The 24,997-nt window shown below is 33.2% G+C and overlaps 1 protein-coding gene and 1 long non-coding RNA gene across 7 annotated transcripts in view; one reads left to right on the top strand and one right to left on the bottom strand.

Moving 5' to 3' along the window:
* NFATC3 (nuclear factor of activated T cells 3) overlaps positions 1–24,997 on the bottom strand; it is a 113,789-nt gene that overhangs the window by 58,398 nt on the left and 30,394 nt on the right. For all 6 annotated transcript variants that reach the window (XR_012075736.1, XR_012075735.1, XR_012075737.1 and 3 more), the window contains exons 3-4: positions 23,121–23,283; positions 3,610–3,809 (exon numbers count right to left, since the gene is read on the bottom strand). Coding sequence is in view for 3 of the 6 variants with exons in the window: in XM_072967601.1 (XP_072823702.1) it covers positions 3,610–3,809; positions 23,121–23,283 (363 nt within the window). In the remaining 3 variants the exon portion in view is untranslated. The remainder of the gene's footprint in view (positions 1–3,609; positions 3,810–23,120; positions 23,284–24,997) is intronic.
* Positions 10,265–13,138, top strand: LOC140698492 (uncharacterized). Its single transcript, XR_012076293.1, has 2 exons — positions 10,265–10,344; positions 13,027–13,138. It is a non-coding gene; the product is annotated as an uncharacterized lncRNA (long non-coding RNA).

Below are 24,997 nucleotides of genomic sequence, written 5' to 3'. Positions count from 1 at the left end.
ATAATGAAAAATTGCACTTTAGCTCAGAGCAGTATTGATCAAATTGTATCAAGGTAATGATTATTCATGTCAACATGCCAACATGAGTATTTAGAAGGAAATACCAGAGGAATACCAGAGATCATCCATTTTACTGAGTTTATTTTACTTATTTATTTATTTATAGTTTATTATATTTATTTTATATATTTATATATCATATATTATATATTTAAATTTTAAATATATTATATATTTAAATATATTATATATATTTTATAATATATATTTGTAATATATATTATATTGTATATATTATTTATATACATTATATTTGTGTATTTATTATTTTTATTTATTATTGAGTTATTTATTTCAGCAGAGAGTTAAGTTTCTAACAGAAGATTTGGAGTAAGAGCATCAGAAATGACAATCTTAAAACTTTGGCTAAGAAATGAAAAAAAAGAAAAAACCAAACCAATAAAAAACTCAACATATATGTAAGAATGAAAATAACTATTAAATTCTGTTTATAATACAAATATATTTTAGATCAGAGCATAACACTGCCACATTCACATTCATCTAGTTTTTAAAACAGAGAGGAGTTATGAATAGGGTAAGGCAATGAATACTGGTATATTTAAAGTATCTTATAGGGTGGCTCTATAGTTTTTGGGTTAGTATACTGATCTTAAATAAAGGGTCTTACACATCCAAGATAGATTAGGCTTGAAATGAACAGTCTGTGGGATAGTAGGCAAAACAAGGGGAATATTGATCAATCCTTCCCACCTTACTGCTTTTAGAGAACAGTGGAGCCTTTTAATACACACCTACAACTCACTTGGGCATAAATTATTTTGAAAAATGGTCTTATCTATCATTCACAAGTTTTTTTATTTATCACTATCTGAAACTATACCATATTCAGTCACTACAGTTTATCTTAGTAATTAGTTCTTGGTAAAAACAGGCTTATTCGGCATTAACTGCTCTGTATGTAAGGTATCTGTAAAAGATTTCTTAGATTTGGGTAACTTCCTAATTGTTCTTACTCAACCCTTTCTTGGACACACACAATGCTGTCACAAATCTCAGTTCCTACAGAATTCCTGTTCTCCAATCTAACAGTCTAGAGTAGACAGATGGTCAGAGAAGCTTCAGGTGTGTGCATAGCAGGGCAGGGTGGGATGAAGGCACTAGGCTGCTTGCAACTAGTAACAGTGGTATTTCCACAGCTTTGTTCTTTCTGGTCTGATCCAAGCAAGCAGTATAATGTTAGGTCTGGTTAGGGAAGAGATATGAATCTTGACCACCACCTCTGTTCCATGTGAAAAGGAGGAGGCAGATATGTTTAGATCCTACTGTTACGTTTTTTTATACTATTCCATATGTAAGACTTTCCCAGTTTCTTGAGAATCTATCTTAGGAACTCATGTACTCCTTTTTCTTTAATTTATTGATTTATAGATTATTTTTAGAAAGGATATGAGGCATTTTACAACACAAATACAAATAAGGTCAAGAAGAAAGAAATAGGAAAAAATTTTATAGAAAGAACAGGAAATAAATATATCCCAAATCTAGGGTTATATGAATTACTATGACTATAATTGAGTTTAACCATGAACTTCCTAGAAGAAGCCAAGGCCAAAAGCAAAGGTGATAAAGTTTTTATAGGTCTCCTTGGTAAAGCAAAATCTATCATGTCATCAGGAAATACCAACTTTCTCCCTTTAACCTGAAAGGTGTGTGTGTGTGTGTGTGTGTGTGTGATAATAACCTAAAAGATAACAAAATAATCTGAGATAAAATCTTTAACAGTAGTTTTCCAGATTATGAAGAAATATTTAATTCATATAGCTATTTCTTAAACTGTCCTTTAAGCAAAGATATGACACATAATAAGCTTCTTGATGATTTTCTATTTAACTTGATTCAAGTCTACTTCTTTGAATATCCAAAAAAATGAATGGAAATAAGGCCTCCAAAGTACCACCTAGGGACCAATTTTATGAGTTCTTAGAAAAAGATAGTTCAAAGCTGAGTTTCATATTCCCCTCTACAGCTGAATAACGATATATTCATATCCTTTTGACTCTAGATGAAAAAAACAGGATCCCAGAGTAAAGGGGAAGTCTACTTGCATTATCATTCAGAGGTTGGCCACCTCACCTTAATTGAAAATGGGTCAGTAGGATGCCTGTAGACAGGGTTAACGCTTTTCTTACAAAAGAACTTTGCTCAAGTGCCTGAGAATCCAAATTTCTTTTTATATTACAGAACAAAGAAAGTTAAGAGTAAAGATTATCAGCTAGCTGTCTGTCTTTGCCATAAAAGAACTCTGTAGTAGCCTGTGTAATGACTTTGGGGGGTTGGGTTCTATTCATCTGAACAAAGGAGGCGAAGATAGTTTTATTCAAGTTTATATTGATTAATCTTTTCTGGTGATAAGTAGGTAACAGGCAATTCTTATTTTATAAATAATACAATTATATCATAAATTGCTATGTCCTTGGGGATATATTCGGTTTACTTAAAAAGTTATTTAAATATAAATTTAAAAAAAGAGTGAAATATGACTTTAACAGAACTGTTCTTGCAATAGCCTGAAATAGAAGTTACTGCCATTTTAAAAAAGGTCTATATTATAGTTTGAAGCAATTTCTGTAACAAACTTCACTGTAAGGTTCACATCCCTGGTTGTGGCAGATTAATAGCTGCCTACTAAATATTCTTTGCTCTATTTTTCTTAGTAAGAGACCCTATATGTTGTTAGAAGTGGCAATGCACTCAGATAAAAAACATATTCAGGTCTTCCTTTATACACAAGGATGACCAATGAGAGGTAGTAAAGGTGTTCAGTAAGTTCCTGGGAAAAGCTTTTTAAAGTGGCCTGACTCTTTTACCCTTCCTCCTACCCCTTCTTCCTTATTCCTTCCAGGATAATAGCTATGATGGTTATAGGTCCAGAAGCCATTGTGGATCAAGAGGCATCTTGAGGATATTAATCACATGCTAAAAATAGCAGAGAGAGAGAAAAAAAGAAGGAGCTTGGGGCCCCAATGACTTATGGAGCCACTGTGCTAGCTCTAAACTGCCTGAGTATTTCTTTTATGGAATAATAAATTAAACCTCTAACTGTTTAAGCAACTGCACTTCAGGTTTCTATTACGGGTACTATATACATTCCTAACTAATATATTGAATAAAACTCTTTTTGCATTCTCATTCAGAAGTTGGTTAGCTCATTTTATTTGGAAATGGGTCAAATGGGACACCAGGAAGTTTTCCTTAAGGAAACTTAACAATCATAATTGTATTGCAATTATTTATTGTCTACCCCCATTAGACTGTGAGTGACTTGAAAAAAAGTCCATATATTTTTGTCTCTATTTCCTAGCATGATGTTTGACTGGTACTACATGGTCATAAACATTTGCTGAGTTGAATTTTTTCAATGGAAACATGGTACCAGCCTTAGCAAATGTACTATAATTATTTATATAATGTTGTTCAGTTAATTTAGAACACTGAATATTTTATTCTGTCCTATAAAAAGTCTTATCTGAAAGTTGTTTTAGGAAAAGAAAAAAGCAGTCAATTTTGGGGCATGTTTCAAGATACCTGGCTGACATATTATTTTCAGGAAGAAGTGGAATTTCCAGAACCTTTGTGCTGGCAATTATTATCTCTTGGCTTGCTGTAGCAACTGTCTTCCCAGTGATTCGATGCACCTGGTAAAATGCATGAGGCCGTAAATATCGATCATCTGCTGTTCCAATAAACATCTGCAGATTTATCGGCTTTTCACTATAGCCCAGGAGCTAATTTGGAAAAGCAAACAGAAAAACACAATTCATTATCCATGCATTTTACAATAATCACACAACAGTAAGTCTATTATATCTATATTATATATTATTTATACATAAAATGTTATTTCAAAAATAACCGCAATAAAAAAGTTAAAAAGTAATAAGTGAACAGCCCTCCACACTTCAGAAATATTTTAAGAGTCATAAAATGCTGGAATATATTACAAAGGGGTGGAACGGCATTTTTTTTTTGGATTAATATCTAGATCAACCTAAATTTTGAAAAGCGTTGGTTAAGAGTGCTGTGGAGAACACAAAAGAAATGTTGATTCTGTGCTCCAGGGAACATTAACTACTATCCAGACCAGACCTAAAGAATGGGATGTGTGGGAAAGTCCTCTAACAAAATGTTAAAATCAGAGACACTTTGTTTTAGTAGAAAAGATATGAAAAACCCTATTCGGTGTTTCCAACTTAGAATTTCAACTGATTTAATAAGCTGGGCAACTTGACTTTTTTTGGTATCTTTCACTATTGCTAAGGCTATTATAAGATTGATAAGGGAGATGACCAGGAACTGCTGGAGGCAAAAACAGTGACCACAAGAAAGGAAGCAAAGCGAAGAAACACAGCCTAAGGCACTTAGGGAGACTCCAATGTCCAGTCTGATGGCTGAGTAGCACCCATCTAACCTACCATCATGCAGGTAGCAACCACAAACGGGAAAAAATATAGAGAATGACTTTAACAGATGGGAAGTACCAAAGGAAAATACTGGAAGCAACCTGACACACATAAGAAGAGAATAACAAAAGGTGTGTTTCCTGTTTTTATGGTTTTTAACCTGAGAAAAAGCCAGCCCACACCTCACAGTGTGGCTCAAACTACCAAAGAAAATCTACAGTCTGAAGGGTTTGAAGAACTGAGGACAAAGTCTGACACAATCACAACTTCTGGAAAGTAAGAGGGAAACCCCAGAAAAGATATAGTGAGAGAGCGGAAGCTCCAAATTATATATATAAACCCTGCCCAATTCTCTGACTGACCTGTAAACCATTCATGAACTGAGCAGATCCAAACAGCCTAAGGCTAAAATAGCTGAAATGAGCTTATGAGCTACCACCAACCACAGGGAGACAGGTTTTACAGAGGTTGACTCCAACCAACTTATGTGTCTGTTTAAACAAAAGAATTCAACATTCTTTTGGGAGTGCACATGCCGGTGCATATATATTTGTTTTGACATTGAGCTGGAGTTATTTATACATTCTGAATATTAATCCCTTGCAGATATATAATATGTAAATATTACCTCCCATTCTGCAGGTTGCCTTTTCACTTTCCTAGTAGCATCCTTTGATGCACAAAAGTTTTTAAAATTTTGATAGAATCCAATTTATTTATTTTTCTTTTGTTGCCAATGTAGTGATTTGTTTTCATTACAGCAAAACTAGATAGAGTGGCTGGATGCTGTTCTAGGCCACATAGCTTCTAAACCTGAGATTTTATGAGCTACCTAATAACGTTAAAAATTCTCGTTTCTGTACCACAGTTTATAAAGTATCCTGACACATGATAGCAAATACTGAGTGCCTAGTACAGTGTCTGACATGCAGCTAACAAATGTTAATTAGCTATTAGTATGCATCCAGATTCTAAGTATGGAATCTAGCCAGTTTCAAATGTGTAAGAGTTTTATTTGATTATGTAGTCCTTCAGGTGAGTGCTTTACTCCTCACTGCTTGTCACTCCCTGGCTTTATAGTGGAGTTTGTAATCATGCAACATCACAGTTTATTGATTGTCCTCCTCTACCCAGGAAAGGAAATGAAGACTTTTGCCCATTATCAGATAAAATAATTTACCCAGGATGGTTTTCAGTCCTGTAACATTTATAGAGAAGCAAATAAAGCTTGAACCATTGCAATAGCCTTAAAACTGCTTTCCTTGTTTTCATTCTTGCTCCCCTACAGCCTATTCTCTGTCCAGGAGCCAGAACAAACTTGTAACACTAACCGGGTAACTTTATCTCCCTGCTCAGAACTCTCTAATGGCCTCCTTCCACACTCAGAACTAAATTCAAATGCGCTATGATGATTTACAAGTCCTCTGTGATTTGGGCTCTGGCTAACTTGTTGCCTTACCTTCTCCTACTCTCTCCCTTCCAGTCTGCTCTGGCTATCTTGGCCTTATTGCATAAACCACCCAAGCTTATTACTCTTAACCTCAGGACCTTCACACTTAATGTTTTATGCCTGTGGAATATTCTTTCCTCTGATCTTCATACTACCTCACTCCTTCAGCTGTACACTCAAAGGTCAGCTTCTTAAAGAAAAGCACCCATCTCAAATATCACTTCTTTACCACCTCATCCTGTTTTATTACTTTACATAGTACCGGTCACTAACAAAAGTATATAATACATTTGTTTACATCTGTTTTCCTCAGTACCCTATAACTTCCAAAAAGGCAGAAAACTTGTCCTATTCACCACTCTACTCTTTCTTCTTTTTATTGAGGATCTATTATGGAAATATCTACAACATATGCCACTGCTCCAGGCAGTATTACATAGGTGACACTAAAATAAAGAACAAAGTGGCAGGTATTAAATTCATGGAGAACAAAAATAGAAAATAGGAATAAAAAGGATAAATACAATAAATCTTTCCTATGAGACCCTAAAGAGATTTTTTTTTTTAGTTGACTACATATAGAATAATTAAGAGAAGGAAACAAAGAAAAGAGAAGTTCTGAGCTTCAATACCCAGGAGAATGGTGCTATCACTAGCAAATAAAATGAAGAAGTCACTGATTTAGAACAGTTTAGAGGAAGATTTGGTAATGTTTTCAATGTTAGTCATGCTGTATTCAAGGTAACAGTGAGACATCTAGATGGAAATGTGAGACTATACATACATACATTCTTTTAGCCCAGCCATAGTGTTATTACACAACAACAAAATAATCCACAGTCTACTGTGCCTTAAAAGGATGACATCTGAAATCCTCTTTCCTTTTCTTGTTTTGACATGATGACAATGAGGATAACACAATAATGACATAATGAGTATGCATCGTAAAAGTTTCAGAACACTAATACTCAGAGCACTTGAAAGGCTATTAACTGCGTATCACTGTGATTTGCAGAATCAGTGTGAAGATATGAGAGTGCCAATATGCTCTCTATCTTAACTACTCTTCCATCGTTGCACAAAAATAGCCATGGTCAATTTATAAATGAATGAGTATGGCAACATGATTAGTGAAGGGCACTGAGGGCATTTAATGAAAAAGAGCCAGAGATTCAAATTCCTATCAATACATGAGATAATTATTTTTCTTCCAAGAACAGAACTAGTCTAGTTGCAAAGAATTTCAGAACATCCCATCATATATATTTAGATATACAGAAGTTTATGAACTTGGGACCCCACTCCTTAGTCTATATAAATACCCCTCAAATTGCAGTTTTAACACATATCAATTTCTCATGAATGCAACTATCACATAAGTTGAGGAAAACTTTAGCAAGAGTTCATCACTTCAGAAAATCGTATCACTGCCAGTAATGACATTCACCCATTGATTTTAGGTTGCTGATCAATACACCTGCCTACAAGCATCTAACTACTCCATTGTGTCTTCTATACAACATATCTTTTCATTATAATTAGTTTTGGAAATTTGTTTCCTTTTAATATTAAAGCATTATATTGATATTTTAAAAAGTATATCTATAAGTTGATTATATTGTCTTTGCATTTCCTTTTCAGGTTAATAAAGTAGTAGTATAAAATATTTGTTCAAAATAAAAAGAGTGGGAATGGGTCTGATAGGGTTGAGAATCACTAGTCTAGAAGATCTGCAAGAGACATGTGAGTATTTTATCTTGGACCAGTTTGCCTAAAGGCAAATCCTCCAGTCTCCTGTTAAGACAGCATAAACCTACTGAAAGTATTTTGGGGAGTTAAGAGGAGTCAGGGGTCTCCTTATTCAGTATACGGACTTTCATTAGCCTCCCCTTGCATCCCCATCCCATTTTCTATACAGATCCTCAAGCCTGCCTTCAGTTATTCTAGAACCTAGAATCTCTATTTCACTCCTTCAAAAGAGTAACTCTCCAATATTCTCTCATGGTAAGCCAGTGGTTATCACTTGGTTATACCACATATGGGAGAAAATCTGGGAAGTCTGCTTCTTTTATAGACTTTCAACCAATCCTTCTATTTCCGGCTCCACGTCACATCCCACTTTCAGAGACACCAGTGCCTCAAACCCCTTGAGAGCCTTCCCAAGGTTCTTTTTTTCTCTTTTGTTCCAAGGTTCTTTGGTGTAAAATGATTTGTGATTATTTCTTGGTTCTTTCTCTCCAACAAACAAGCTTAAGTTGTAGTTCTTTAGTATCTAATGAAGGTAAACATACGTGTTCAATCTACTATATTTAACTGGAAATTGCAGTTTTCTGTAAATATTTATGTAGTCAAAAAATCTATCAATATTTTCAGTTGTGATTTCCTTTTTACATATTTTGGTATAAGCAAGTTAATAAATTTTAAAGCTTTAACTGAATGGAAAATATTCCATAAAAAAATTAAATGCCAATATGATTATAGTAAAAAAAAAAAAAAGCCTAAATAAAACAACAACTAAAGGAGAAATAGCAAAAGTGTGGGCATATGTGTGCATATGCACATAAATAAAGTTCACCTATTTTTCCCTTTTTTTAAATTTCATTTTATTTTTAGCTTTTTTTTCTTTTTATTTTCTTTTTTTTAATTGAAGGTACTGGGGATTAAACCCAGGACCTTGTGCATGCTAAGCATGTGCTCTACCACTGAGCTATATCCACCCCACCTACTTTTGGTTTGTATGGAGGCAGATGGGGTAAGTGATAACATAAAATAGTCATCCACATTTGTATACAGAGGTGAAAAAGTGAAGGTAGAGAATGGTGATATACTTTAAATTAGTTCATTTAATCCTAAAATTCCTATAGGGTACATGTCACTTTTTTCCAGTTTACAGATGAAAAATCTTAAGCAAAGAAAGATTAGGCAACTCATGACAATTAAGTGATTAACCATTCTTTTCTGCTATATCTGTTGCTCTTTCAAATTTAATCCCACATTGAACAAATTATTCTATAGGACCTACGGTTCATGTAGTGGAGGAAGAAATACTAACAACTTTACCACTTGCCTCAAAGTGTCGTGAAGTGGACAGCATATATTTTGCTATCTCCAGAGCATAGTATAGTACCTATCATGTTACAGGGATTTAATCATTGCTGAATGAATGAATTTTGGAATGAGACAGTACAATTTGGTGGAGCAAAATAACACATGAGGTTAGTCAACAGAATTATTTAAATAAGAATTATAGCCACTAAAGTAGCCACTCAAAATGAAGAAATAAAATCTAAAATAGAAAATACAAATAAAAAATTTTATTGCTTCTATTAAGTTACCCAAATATCACATAACGTTCCAGTAAGTACCATATTCCAAAGTATCCTTGTCATATTAGATGACTCACAAAAATACCAGCTTGGCAAAGACATACGCCACCTGTCCTTTATACTTTGATAGTAAAATGAACCAGTGATGGGGGAAGGTAATCACGCATATAAGATTTCAAAGGGATATATTTCATAACACATATTTCAGCCAACATCTGCTCCAAGCATATATACTATAGCATAAGAAAAACAGGGCTTTTCCTTTGCATTTCAGGGATTTTAAAAGAACATCCAGTAAGTTAGACTATCATCCCTTTCCATTTCCAGAGCAGCATTATGTTATAGGCAATAAACAAATTACTCCTACTATTAATACTACTCACTAAAAACTTTCAACTAGTATCGGTATACTTCGCTTCAGGCTACTTTCTGCTTTGTAGAAGAAAGTAAGTCAAGTTGTTTGTTATGTCTCTGTATCGTTTCCATAGCAAAGCTTAATTTAACTAAAGCTGGAGGGTTAAAGCCCGAAGGTCACTATAGGACAGACTAGAGCAGCTTCAATAAGAGCAGTTCTATTAACAGTTCTGCTAAATTACTTGGGATGGGGATCTGAATATATTAGAAATATGACAACACAATGTAGAGATACTAAAAATACACAATTAAATCTCCATAATATAAATTGCTTCAAACTGAAAATGCGCATGTAACAACATTAAATAGAAAATCATCACCTTGAAATAATCTTGGCATATGATGAAATACTAAGTCTAATCATGAAAAAAAAATACAATCCCCATTTTAAATGTCAGTAACTTTGGGATAAGATTCATAATACTTATGCCTAACAGTCTAGATCTAAAACTCTTCCATTACCAGAATGGAACTCTCTTGTGCCATCCCTTTATACCCACAAACTTTAATCAGTTCCTGTTCCCTGGCAACCACTAATCTAGTCTTCATCTCTACAGCTTTGCCATTCTGAGAATGTTACATACATAAATGGAATCGTACAGCATGTAACCATTTGAGATTGCCTTTTTTTCCACTCAGCATATTTCCATGGAGAACCATCCAACTTACTGTGTGTATCAATACTTTGTTCCTTTTTATTGCTGAGTGGTAGTGTGTTGTATGGATATACTAGAGTCTGTTTAACTATTCATCCATTTGGGTTGTTTCTAATTTCTGACTATGAAAAATGATGCCACTATAAGCTTCACAGGTTATTGTGTGAACAAGTTTTTATTTCTCTGTGATAAATTTCGAGTACAACTGTTGGGTCACATGGCAAGTGCAAGTTTAGTTTTTTTAAGAACATGACCAACTGTTTTCCAGAGTGGCTGTACATTTTACGTTCTAAATAGCAGATCAGGTGGGATCACGTTTCTTGGCATCCTTGCCAGCATTTAGTATTATAACTATTTTTTATGTTAACTCCTCTAGTAGGTTTATAGTGGTATCTTACTGTGCTTTTAATTTGCATTTTTCTAATGTTTGTCCCTTTGTAATTGAATTGTTTTTGACTGTTGGCTTTTGAGAGTTCCTTATATATTCTAGATACAAGATCTTTGTCAGATACGTAGTTTGCAAATGTTTTCTATCTACAGCCTGTCTTTTCCATCCTCTTAATAGGCTCTTTCACAGACTTAAAGCTTTTAATTTTGATAAAGTCCAATGTATCCATTTTTTCTTCTAGTAACAAGCTTTTGGTATCATGTTCTAGAACTCTTCTTATAATTTGAGGTCCTGAAGATTTTCTTCTGTTTTCTTCTAAAAGTTTTATGGTTTTACAATTCACATTTAAATTCATAATACATCTTGAATTAATTTTTGTATAAGTGTGAGGTTTAGGTTTGGTTACTTTTTTTGCTTATAGATGTCCAACTGCTCCAGCATCATTTGTTAAAAAGCCAATGTAGCCATTAGCCGCAGTGACTACCAAACCTTGAAGTGATGTTAATGTAACTGAAGAACTGAATTTTTAATTTTTGTTAATTTAAATTTAAATGTGGCTAGTGGCTACTGGATTGGACTGTGTAGCTCTAAAACCTTTCTATGCTTAATACTTTCCCTTCCTTAGTATTTACCTTTCCCCTGAGTAATACTTGTTTATTAACTAGCTAGTAACTTTCCTCAAATAAGTGGTACTTGATTCAACCCTTTCATCTGGATTTCAGGTTCTTATTCACTCTCACAGAGATCTGAATTTCCTCCAATAATCCTTTATCATACTCTTGTTATTAACTCATTTAATAAGCAAGTTTCACGGAACCATAAACTTCATGGAAGTAGAAAATGTGTCTGATTCCACACCCTTCCCCTAATCCTCAGCTACAAAACAAACTACCTTGAATGTATTAAATATCTGTGGACTATATTAATGAATAAGATTATTTACTTTGAATAAAAGAAAAAGTTAATTTATTAGTTGGCTAGAATGTAGGTGGTATATTTCAACAGCTTCATAGTTTGAGTTTTTAAAATTTTAAGAAACATATACTTCAGGAATCTCTTAGCTTTTAATGTATATTTATATTGAGAATATCTGAAATTATCCTTTGGTGAACACCAGGAAGATTTCTAGAATTGGTGCTTAAGTGCCCTTACTCTTTTCTTTTTGACATAACACTATCCCATGGAATACAACACAAACACAACTCTTTCAAATGACAGTAATCAATCAAGCTGAATTCTAAGATGCCAAGGTAGATATCTTATTATGCTACATTTTCTTCACTGGGGTTGAGAGTATTGATCAAGCTGCTCAAAGAAGCCTAAGTAATAATATCAGATAATATTTACTGAGCATTTAATATGTTCTTTACATGCAATGCTTCATTTAATCTCACATTAGCTCTTAGGTATATGATAGTATTATTCTCATTTTACAAAAAAGGAACTGGAAGTAAAGTTCCCTCCATAATTAGCCTCTATTACATCACATTCTAATTTCCAATACAGCACTTAATACATTCTAGTACTATTTTGTTTATTTGCTCATTGTTTCTTCTCAGTATAATGTAAGAAAGGCCCATGAGGGCAGGGACCTTGTCTGTACTGTTCATCTCTGGATCCTCAGCATCTACAATACTGTCTATAACGTAGTGAGCAATCAAAAAATATTTATTGAATGAGTGAAAGGATTGATGGATGAATAAACTGAGCAATGAATGAGTCAAGGTCTAGAAAAGTAAAAGTCTAGAAAAGTTAAGGTCTATATGGTCTAGAAAACTTAAACTGCTTGGCCAAAGATACAGTACAGCTCAGGATTCAAACTGAAGCAGTCTGGCTGCAGAGCTCCTATCAGTAACTTAGCTACTACTCACTCCTGAATGTACCTAAAGACTGAGACTGTATAGGGAATGAGGCAGAGAAGGCATGCTGACCACCAAAGAGTCACACACAGAACTGTATAGTACAGTGTAGAGCATAGAGCTGTTTCTGAGAAAAGGCAGTACAGCCAGGGACTATCTTTCCCAGTCCCCTTGTATTTAAGTAGGGTCGCATGATTACTTCTGGCCTGAGGACAGTGAGTGGTAATAACTGGTAGTAGGGGGGGAGGGTATAGCTTTAGCTCAAGTGGTAGAGTGCATGTTTAGCATGCATGAGGTCCTGGGTTCAATCCCCAGTATCTCCTCTAAAAATAAACAAATAAATAAACCTAATTACACCCCCCCGAAGTTTTTTTAAAATAATAATTGGTAGTAATTTCCAGGTTCATGAATCTTATGCGCCTTCTCTATACTCTCCTCCCTTTTCCCAGGGATCATGGAGGCTGTGTGTTCAACACGACTGTATCACAAGACAGACAGACTTTGGACTCGTGAGTGACAATTCAAAAGAAAGTAAAAATAAACTTTTTTTGTCCTAAGCTACTGAGGACTAGGGATTATTAGTCATGGTTGTTAGCCTACCATGAATCCAAAACAGCTTCAACTACAATAATGGTAAACAAGGTCTAAGATTTTTATCAGGGCTCTAAAGGCTGTAAAGACAGCACCGTACTTTAAGTCAAAGACCAGGTTTTCTAAAAAGGCTTATTTGAAGAATTAAGTGAGATAATGTCAAAGTACTTTATAAAATGAGAAGTACTATGAAATTATGAGTTAACTATAAGAGACAACATGGTACAGTGGAAAGAGGAACAGCAGAGTCAAAAGACCAGAGTTTAAGATCTCTGCTAACTACATTAAGTGTAATCTTAAATCATCTGTACAAAGTACTTGCCTTGCCCTTTTCAAAGAACTTTTGTGAATATTAAATATAAACTCTGAGAAAAATTTTGTAAACTATGAAGAACTACAAAAAATCAATTCTTGCAATTAGCAGCAGAACAAATATGCAAAATGTCACTAAATTTGGCAATTTAAGTAGCATGTTGTCTTCTAGCACTTCTTGGATAAATGTCAACATTAAATCAAATTCTTTTAAAATGATTTGTTCTAAAACTTAAACATTATTCTACAAGATAGAGAAAACCTATATCATGTTAAACCATCTAAAACAAAATTTAGAAAGTTAAGATCTGCAAAAGTATCTTTGAATCCTAGTAACTGAAACTATGTTATTTTCATTAGAGAACTCCAATACAAGCTACTGACTTCAATTAAACAGACAAATCTCTTAAATTTGGATAAGAAAAATAACCTGATTAAATACTCACTATAGACTATGCTAATTTTGTTAAATGTTAATTTCCTGGCAACAGGTAAACAAGTTAGTTTCATTTTAGATTAAACTGCATCATTTCTGAATTGTGCTTGTACATTCTGAAAGCATTATAGGCAATTTTTACCCCAACACAAAAACACTGTGGATTGTGTATACAAAAAAAACCACTGGGAACCTGGAAGAAGTTCTTAACAGTGCTGCATAATTCTACAGTCCCCAACCATAAACTATAAAAAGAAATGAGACTATATATATCTTTCATCTATCAGCACAATTTGATAATAAAAGAACATTCAGTTTCTACTTTGCACTCTCCATTTATGAATTCATCAGGTTACAGAAGATACATGAAGTAGACATTGGCTGTATAGTTCTTCTAATATCTTTGAAATAGAAAACACTTCTGTAAGAAAAAATATTTGATAATACTTAACACCTGTTTGTGATTTAAAATAAACAAAAAACAAAAATAAAAATGTGCTAGCGAATTAGGATAAAGGAACATCCTCAATCTGATAAAAGGTATGTTTAAAACAAAAAACACACAGAAAGTCTATAGCTAACAAATTACTTAATGGCACACTTATGAAGGCTTTTCCACTGAGTTTGGGAAAAAGACAATGTCTGTCACTTTAATTTGACAGTGTACAAGGAGGACTAGTCAATGCAATAAAGGAAAATTAAGAGAGGATACCAGAAAGATGGCAGAGTAGGAAGCAGCAGCAATCTGTCTCCCTACCTAGACAGCAACTGCACTGGCAGAATCTGTTTGATACAACTCTTTAAAAACTCCAGAGTCTATTGAAGACTTGCAATTTCCAAGGGAAGGCTTGAAGGATAAACTGCAACAAACTCTGGCCAATTTCAGCTATTAGCACAGTAGCAAAACTCAGTCATGTGGCATGTTTCAAGCAGCTTGTGGGAGCCAGAGTGGGCAAAAAGAATCCTGTGCTCTAAACATCAGTGATCTGTTTTCTGATCACTGATTGCTGCTTCTGACAATAGAGGTGCAGACAGAGGTAAGCAGCCATTGTTGTTGCACCTCCCTCATTGCTGTAAGCTCTGTCCCCTCTGGCTGAAGTGACTTTCAGGGGATAGTGCTGGCACCCCCACCTCATTTTTCTTTTTCCCCTTCTGGAAGTCACAACATTAAAGACTAATATACTAAAAACCACTGCATCTATGGGGAAAATTAGAAACAACCACCCACACCCAGGGAAATGTCAGAAAAGATCAGAGAAGACCTGAAGTTAACACCTCAGACTGATCCTTGGCAAAGAAATAGCCTACGACAATCAAAAAGCCAAAAACAATAACAAAAAACAGCAAACCCTGTGGAAGGGGCAGAATCTGATTTCCAGTTGTGAATTCACAACTTTACAACTTAAGAAAAAGAAGAATAAACTAAACCTAAAGCTAGCAGAAGGAAGAAAGTAATAAAGATTAGCACAGAGGTAAATGAAATAGTAAACAGAATAACAACAGAGAAAATCAACGAAACCAAAAGTTGGTTTTTTGAAAAGATAAAAACTGACAAACTTTTAGCTAAATGGACTAAGAAAAAAGGAGAAGATTTGAATTACTAAAATCAGAAATGAAAGTGAGAACAATACTACCAATTCTACAGAAATGAAAAGGATTATAAGAGAGTACTATGAATAATCATACACCAGCAAATTGGACAGCCTACATAAAATGGATAAATTCCTAGAAATACAAACCCTTAAAACTAAATCATGAAGAAACAGACAATATGAATATTCCTGCAACTAGTAAGAAGACTGAATCAGTAATAAAAAAATCTCCCGACAAAGGAAAGCCCTGGACCCTTTGAATTCAATTAAATATTTAAAGAACTAATACTAATCTTCCTCAAGCTTTCAAATAAACTAAAGAGAAGGGAACACTTCCTAACTCATTCCATGAAGTCAGCATTACCCTAATACCAAAGCCAGAAAAAGACAAAACAAGAAAACTACAGATCAATATCTCTTATGAACACTGATGTAAAAAATCCTCAACAAAATACTGGCAAACCAAATTCTGCACCATATTTGAAGAATTATATACCATAATCAAGTGGGATGTATTCTTAAAATGCAAGAATGGCTCAAAATATGAACATCAATTAATGTAATAAACCACACGATTATCTTAATTGGTTCAGAAAAAACATTTCGCAAAATTGAATACCCTTTCATGATAAAAACACTCAATAAACTAGGAATAGAAGGAACATAATAAAATCCATATATGAAAAACCCATAGCAAACAATCATACTCAAAGTGAAAGACTGAGAGCTTTTCCTCTAAAATCAGGAACGAGTTAATGATGCTTGCTTTCACCATTTCTTTTCAACATAGTACTGGAAGTTCTACCTAGAGCAATTAGGTAAAAAAATAAATAAGAGGTACCCAAATTGGAAAGGAAGAAGTAAAATTATCTCTGTTCTCAGATGGTATAATCCTATATATAAAAAAACCCAACAATTCTACCAAAAAAACGCCGAAAAACAAAAAAAGTGCCAGAGCTAACAAATGACTTCAACAAAGTAGTGGGACACAAAGTGAATACATAAAAATCAGTTGCATTTCTATACATAAACAATGAACAATCTGAAAAGGAAATTATGAAAATAGTTCCATTTACAATAGCATTAAAAAAAATCCTCTAGGAATTAACTAAATCAAGGAGGTGAAAGAATTAGACAATGAAAACTACAAAACATTGCTGAAAGAAATTAAAGACATAAATAAATGAAAAAAATCCCACATCCATGGATTGGAAGATTTATTATTGTTAAGATGCCATACTGAAGAAACCTACAGATTCAATCTGCATCAAAATCCCAGACTTTTTTTTGCAGAAATAGAAAAATCCATTCCAAAAGTCATATGGAATCTCAAGGGACCCTGAATAGCCAAAACAATCTTCAAAAACAAAGAACAAAGCTAGAAGATTCCCACTTCCAGATTTCAAAACTTACTACAAAGCTACCATAATCAAAACACCGTGGGACTGGCCTAAAGACAGACATATGGACCAATGGAACAGAAAAGAAAGCCTAGAAATAAACCCTTGCACATTGAATCAGATGATTTTTGACAATGATGTCAAGACCATTCAATGAGGAAAAGATAGTCTTTTCAACAAGTTTTTCTGGGAAATCATTCTACATGCAAAAGAATAAAGTTGGACCCTTAATTAACACCATATACAAAAATTAACTCAAATGGAGAAAAGACCTAAATGTATGACTTAAACTACAAAACAAACTACAAAACTCCTGTATAATCTTAATCAACATCCCAGCAGGATTTTTTTTTTTCTAAGCAGGGTTTTTTAATTTGTAGTGGGGGTGGAGACTGACAAACTAAATCTAAAATTTAAACAGAAATGCAAAGGACCTAGAATAGTCAAAACAATCTTTAAAAAAAAGGAGAGTCACAATACAAGTATCAAAATTTACTATGAAGCCATTGTAACTAAGACAATGTAGTGATGGTAACCTAAGATAGACCAAATAGTTCAATGACATGGAATGAAGAATTAAGAAAGAGAGCCACAGATATATGGCCGACCATCTGATTTATGACAAAGGCACCATTGTAGTACAGTAGAAAAATGATGGACTTTTCAGTAATAGTACTGGATCAAATTCTATCCACAAGAAATAAAGTACCTAATCTTTACCTTTACATCATATACAAACATTAATTTGAGACAGATCATAGACCTATAGGTAAAAGGTAAAGCAATAAAGTTTCCAAAATAAAACACAGGAAACTATCTTCATAACCTCAAGTAAGCAAAGGTTATTGAACAGGATATCAAAACACAATCCATGGAAAAGGATGATAATTTGGATTTCATTAAAATTTTAAGTCCATTCATCAAAAGACAATTAAGAAAATGAAAAAGCAAGCAATAGACTAGGAGAAGAAATTTCATTTGCAATACATGTATCTGACAAAGGGCTTATATCCAAAATATTAAAAAATACTACAAATCAATAAGAAAAAGAGACAATTTACAAAATTGGTCAAGAAATGAGAATAGGTGCTTCATAAAAAAGGATAGCCAAATGTCTGATAAACATATGAAAAGATATTCAGCATCACTGGTTATCTGGAAACCACAAATTAAAACCAGTGTGATACGTATGCATCCCTACCAGAATGGTCAAAATTAAAACACTAATAACTATGTAAATCAACTATACTTCATTAAAAAAAAACTTTTATCTTCTTATGAAAAAAAACTAATAACCAAATGTTGGTATTGGTGAGGATGTGGAATAACTGGAAACTTCAGATATGGCTGGCTAGAGGTAAAAACTGGTACAACTACTTTGAAAAACCAGTAATTCCACTCCTGAACATATAACATATACCAAAAAAAGTGAATGCTTTGTCTATCGAAAGATATGTGTGGAAAAAAAAAACACATAGCAGCTTTATTCATAATAGTCAAAAACTGTACACAAACCAAGTGTCAATGAACAGGATGACAAATAAATTATGGCAAATTCATACAATGGAATACTATTCGGCAATTTTTTAAAAATACTACCAAAAAACCCCAAACTGGATGAATTTCAGTCATGTGTTGAATAAAAGCAGCTAGACAGAAAACAGAACACACTGTATGATTCCATTTATTAGAAACTCAAGAAAAAAAACCTATGAAACATTATGCTATATATACCAGAAATTGACAAAACATTGTAAAAAGACTACACTTTAAAAAAAAATGGAAAAAAACCTAATCTATGCTAATAATTAAGAGGTCAAAAGCATAACTACCTTTGGATGGAGGACACAAACTGGGATGGGCATAAGGGAGCCTCCTGGGGTGCTTAAAACATTCTGTATCGTAACCTGTGTGGTAATTTTATGGATGTGTGTGTGTGTGTGTGTGTGTGTGTGTGTATGAAAAATTTACTGAGCTATACATATTAAAATCCATGTACTTTAATGATGTATATTCTTATACAGCAATAAAATGTGTTTTTTTTTAAAAAGGCAATACTAATAGAATATAGTCAAGACACTTGTCCCAGTCTTAAGAACCAAGCACACCACTCTTATGTGTGATGGTCAGACCTGGTCTGGAATGGAAATTGATGTTGTCTTCTTTCTCTTTCTGAGTATTAAAAAATTATCAGAATAGTGGAGAAATTGTACAAACATTCTTCTTAGTTCCTGGAGAAGGGCCACCTGTGTTTTTGGGGAAACGAAGGTACTCTTAGAAGTGGGCACATACAAATGAAGTGGTACATATGAGCACATAACCTTGTAAGTGTGGTAGAGTATGTACAATTAAGCATGTTTCATTTCCAATTTGAGAGGACCTGTTCTCATCATGTAGTGCTTATTTTCTCGATATTAGAAAAAGAAAAAAAAATCTTTATCTTTGGATAAAGACTATGGAATAAAGTAATATCACAATCTCATTCCCCTAATACATAACAAGATAAACAAAATGGGAGGTGCAGGGTGGTGGAGGTGCAGTGCCGGGTATGGAAATAGCCAAAAATCTACTAGTAATAACCAGACAAACAAATAACAACTTTGAGCTATAAACTTTAAAAGGGGGAGGGAGTAGTGAGTGTGAAACAGAAGATTTTGATGTAGTGAGGCAGAGCCGCTAACCACTCTATAGCCTCATCCACCAGGAATGGTAATAAGGAAAAGTGAGTAAATAAAATTAAAGAGTAAATTAATGGAATAAAAGTAATAAAGTGGGAAAATAAAATAGCAGATAATGCTAACTATTTTGTAGCAAAGTAGATCAAAGTTCTAAGTAGACAGCTCTGAGGAGAGTCAAGGAAAAACTTTCCCAAAAGAATAGAGTAAAAGTTCCTACAATCTGCTCCAGGGCCTCTGGCAGAGGCAAAAAAGGTCAGGAATGCTTATCATCTTCCAGAACTCTGTGTTGTACTAGAGGAACAAGCAAAGCTCATGAAAATATGATACATACTAGAGTTCTGGGAGTGGGCCATATACATGATACTGTCCACTCTCTTGAGCCAAACCCAACAAGGCCTACCGTAAATTAATTCTCTACCTCTTTATCCCAATTGCCTCAGGCCATGGACCAAGCTCTCAAACAAAATTAGAGGAAAAGGAATGGGAATTAGGCAATAATAATATACATTTTTGTTTTGTTTTTATTTAATGAGAAAAGGAACACATTATGCAAAAGACAGTTGAAAAATACAATAAAAATGAAAACAAAACCTCCCCTCAACAATACACACACACAGCAAAACACAGAAATTGAATGCTCCACACTAAAAAATTTAAGAATATAAATTCAATAAATCATGAGGCCAAGTATAATGATAAAACATCAAATGGGTGGAAAGTAGAGCCAAGGAACTAAGTTAATATTCACTTCACAATTGCAGATCTAAAAGCTAAATTAGAAACAGCAAATGACAAACATACCAAAAACATGGGGGTAAGGCTTAAAAAAAATCAGATTTAATGATTTTTAAAAAGACATTAAAGTATTCAGAGAAAAGAACAGACAAAAATAAGTCAACATTTGAATAGTTGGGAGGCGGGAGGGTATAGCTCAAGTGGTAGAGCTAGGTTCAATACCAAGTACCTCCCCTAAGAATAAATAAATAAATAAACCTAATTACCTCCCCTCACCAAAAAAAAAAAAAAAAACTGAATAGTAACTGGAGTCTCTGAAGTAAAGGATAAAACAAATGGAACAGGATATGTATAGAGATTCATAATGTAGTAAATTTTTCTTGCAGGAGGGAAGAAACTCAGATTGAAAGGGGCAGGGAGCATATCATAGGTACTGGGAAAGACTGATAAAGCACCATCAACATCCAGACATAGTCTGGTTAAGTCAATAATTTCAAGTACAAGGAATAATAATTCTTTAAGAAACAAGTAAGAAAAAAAAATAAGGCACTCACAAGGAGAATATAAAACATTGATGATATCCAAAATGAGTCTCCCCTTTGCCAGGGAATCATTTTTTATAAAGGAATACTGTAGAAACAAATCACCTGGACTCCCAAAAGATTTTTGTTCATTTAAGCACTTGTAAATAATTTATTTCCTGATAAGAAAAGTCAAAGATACAAGAAATGAAGCAAAGAATCTTCTTCCTTAACTGAACTGAAATTAAACTCATTTAAGAGCAAAATATAATTCCAATAACAAATGGCAAATAACAATTTCTATGTTGAGTTTTCCTGATCTTTCTTCTTTTATTTTCTTTCAGTGTTACTGAACTATAACTGACATACAACACTCTGTAAGTTTAAGGTATGCAGCATAAATACCTGATTTACATATATTGTGAACTGATCGCTATAATAAATTTAATTAACATCCATCACCTCATAGTTATAAGAGAGAGAAAGAGAAGATGTTTTTGCCCTGTGATGAGAACATTCAGGATCAACTACTTTCTTAGCAACTTTCAAATAGACCATAAATACAACAGTGTTAATGACAGTCAACATGTATATTACATCCCACAATTTATTTATCTTATAACTAGAAATTTGTCCCTTTTGACTACCTTCATCCAATTCTCCCACTCCCTGGCCCCTGCCTCTGGTAACCACAAATCTGATCTATTTTTCTATAACTGACATTTCTTGCTACAAGTCATATAAAATCCTACCTAAAATGTAAAGCTTTGTTTGTCAAGAAATATAAAATATGTTTAATTAAAGACAATAAATCACAAAGCATGGCTGATATAGGAAATAATAGCTCATAAACTGTATTTGTTCAAATTCACTTCAGGTAGAATTAATTTTGCAACACACAATGCTGTAAGACAAGTTCCAAGAGAGAAAATGGGTGACTCAAGATTATTACATATGGCCATTCTGATGTTTAAGTATATAAAAGCAACAAACAAAACATTCTCAAATGTGAAAGAATCCAAAGCCCTCCTTAAACAAACAAAAACACTTTAAAAAGAAAGAAATAAAAAAGAATTAGTAGTAATCACTGAATCCAACTAGATACAAGATTAAGCTCAACAACAGGAGTAGTAGGACATGAGGCAGGGAGATGACTGTAGATCTGAAAGGGAGAATAATATCAACAAAATTCAGGAGACGAGGTAGCACAGGGGGAAGAAGTTTAAGAGAGACAATTACCTCATTTTTCAGAGCAGGGAGCAATTTATACCATCTAAATCTAAAACAATAATTCAGTCTTGCAATAACTTATTTAATCTCTTTGACCTCAGAAAGATCTTTTAGGACCTTTTTAGAGTGAAGAACAATAGCCAAGATTCAGTAGTTCATATAGTTTTGTTTCATTTTTAAATGTTTCATTTAAGTAAAATTTTAAAAAAAACTTTTCTGTACAACTTATTTAATTAATTAATTTTAGTAGGGGAGGTAATTAGGTTTCTTTCATTCTTTTTTAACAGAGTCATGGGAATTGAACACAGGGCCTCATGCATGCTAAGCATATACTCTACCACTGAGCTATATAACCTTCCCCCTCATTCAAGTAAAATTAAAGTTAATATTCAACTGTTATTATTCCAATTTTACATAGTATATTTCATACACTCAAATATTATGTAATTTTAATAATTTCACTTTAGTTTTATTTTCTTCCAATAAATTCAAATAAAATAAATTTAGTTACAAAGATATTCAATATAATCTTATCCTTAAAAAAATTCATTCATTTTTCTAGTCACCCATCCAGTCTTCCACTAAACATACACAAAGAGAATTATTTAGAATATTAATCAAATGTTAACAACTGCTTATTCCTGAGGGGTTTAGATTTTAGGTAATTTATCACTTTATTCCTTCTACTTTTTTGTATTACTTAGATTTTAAACACACATGTATTGTACTTAAAAACATAACAGTCATTCTTCTAAAATCAGAAAAACAACTATTTGACTACTATAATCTTTCCCCAGAGTTTCCCCAGCTGGAGAGTCAGTCCAGAAAGAATATCTTTAAGCCCAGCTAAACAAAAACAAAAACAAAAACAAAAGCAAAAACAAAAAAATAATGTGGAAGTGCTGTCATATCAACAAGGATACAAAACCTTAACAGAAGCTTTCTAGGTTTAAAAATTTTCTCTTTAGGCTCAGCAGTACCTGACTGAACAGACTCTATGATTAACAGATGTGTGGTGTCTGCAAAACACACCCCCAAAATTTCATACCTTCACAACAGGATGTCCCCCAGTAGATGCTTTTACAGCTCCTCGGCTACCTTCAGTTTCATAATGGGCTCGATGATGGGTTTTAGGTTGCACTTCTATTTTCAGTTCACATTGTCCAAAATGAGTTGGTAAAGGCCAGTCTAGCGGAGGTAATGAAGATGTGCTATAAACAAAACACACAAAGATGTATTTCACCATGCTATTATTGCCAAGCAGTGATTCAAATTACTTCTTTGAAAGGACCAACATTTCTTCCCGTTCTCTTTGAAGCAAAGTAAAAATGAAACGTCACTTAATAAGTTATAACATTGGATATGGTGGGTACTTAAGAAATAATTCTTTAAATTGAAGAATAAAATCAATTTTATCTGATTTTTGGTTTCCTGTTTTTTTTTAAAAGGAAAAATTCTAACATTTTATAAAACTGTATATGCATATATAATTACTAAAACAATAACAAGTTGATTTCCTAAAGCAAAAAATGCATATCTCTATGTATGTCTATCAGCATCTCTCCACGGATCCAAAAACCCCTATGTCTCAGTATATGTATCTCCCACTCCGGTGTAGTTATAGAAGTCAGTATATTGTACATGTTGCTTCCCCTATTTCCTCCCTATTGCTTTTCCCCCTCTTTTTGAAATATTGCTTATAGTCAGCAATACATTGCAATTTAAGGTAAAAATTTAATTTCAGTACATGGTTGGAAAAATATAAGGCCTATCATTGCAGCATCTCTAAATGTCAATTGCTCAATAAGATAGTTTAAATAGCTTAAAGTGCTACAGGTTCATTTAGACATATTAATATTGAAACTATGGAATTAGAAAAGAAAAAACTTCTTTGTTTATAGGTTAAATATTAATGGACCCAAAGCTAGCATGATTTGTATTAAAAAGTAGTATCTTCTTAATGATTGGTGAAATGAGACTTTTAAGGTCTCTTTAACCTTTGACATGCTATCATGCCACAGTAAATTTCTAAATTATTTCATTATTTCCTTGAATGTCCTCAGCTTAGCTTTACTAGCTATTGTGAAGCTCAAAGGAATTAATTTTCATTAGTCTGAAACAACAACTCAACTTCATCAACTCTCAGCCAGTTTCTGCACTTGTTCAAGCAAATCCCTAAAAAAGATTAACATAATTTTCAGAAGCAAAGTGATAAGCTCAAAGAAATCTTCAAAACTATATATTTTTCTAAAGATCTGGATCCAGAAATAAACATTCATACCAATAAAAAAGCATTTAAAAAAAAGTAAACGGACCCAACTCCATGTGAGGATTTAATACATGATAAAAGTCATCTCTTCTAATCAATTATAGACTAGATTGAGTCTATAAATGGCATTGTGACAACTAATGACTTTATTTTCTAGTAAAGTCATTACAATAGACTTCACTCCAGTCCTTAGCTGAAGTCAAGATTCATGTATACATAAAATAGAAATACAAATACTATACATGTTACATACATATTATAAGTTATATATATAAAAATTTTGCTGAAAACATGTGAAAATTAGATTTTTTGTTTATTTTTAATAATTTTGCAGAGGGGTAGGCCTTCAAATATAACACAAAACCCTAAAGCCATAAAGGAAAAGATAAATTTGAATACACAAAGTTTAAAAATTTCTCTACAACAACAAAAATCACTAACTTATAAAGTTAATAGACAAAAAATTATGAAAAAAACCATGTCACATAAAAAGGCAAATTTCATTTATATACTGAGCTCTTAAAAATATAAATGTCTATTCCAATTAGTTTCATTAGTAATTTAATTCATACTATAATCAATTTTTTACAAGAAGCTTTTTTAGATAAAAAAATTCCTTCTAGAGATTTTTTAATGTAATTTATGACTATCTACTA

The sequence above is a fragment of the Vicugna pacos genome, chromosome 9 (assembly GCF_048564905.1).
Source record: "Vicugna pacos chromosome 9, VicPac4, whole genome shotgun sequence".
In the NCBI taxonomy this organism is placed as follows: Eukaryota; Metazoa; Chordata; class Mammalia; order Artiodactyla; family Camelidae; genus Vicugna; species Vicugna pacos.
The sequence above is the reverse complement of the archived record's forward strand: the minus strand, read 5'-3'. Positions and strand labels throughout refer to the sequence as shown.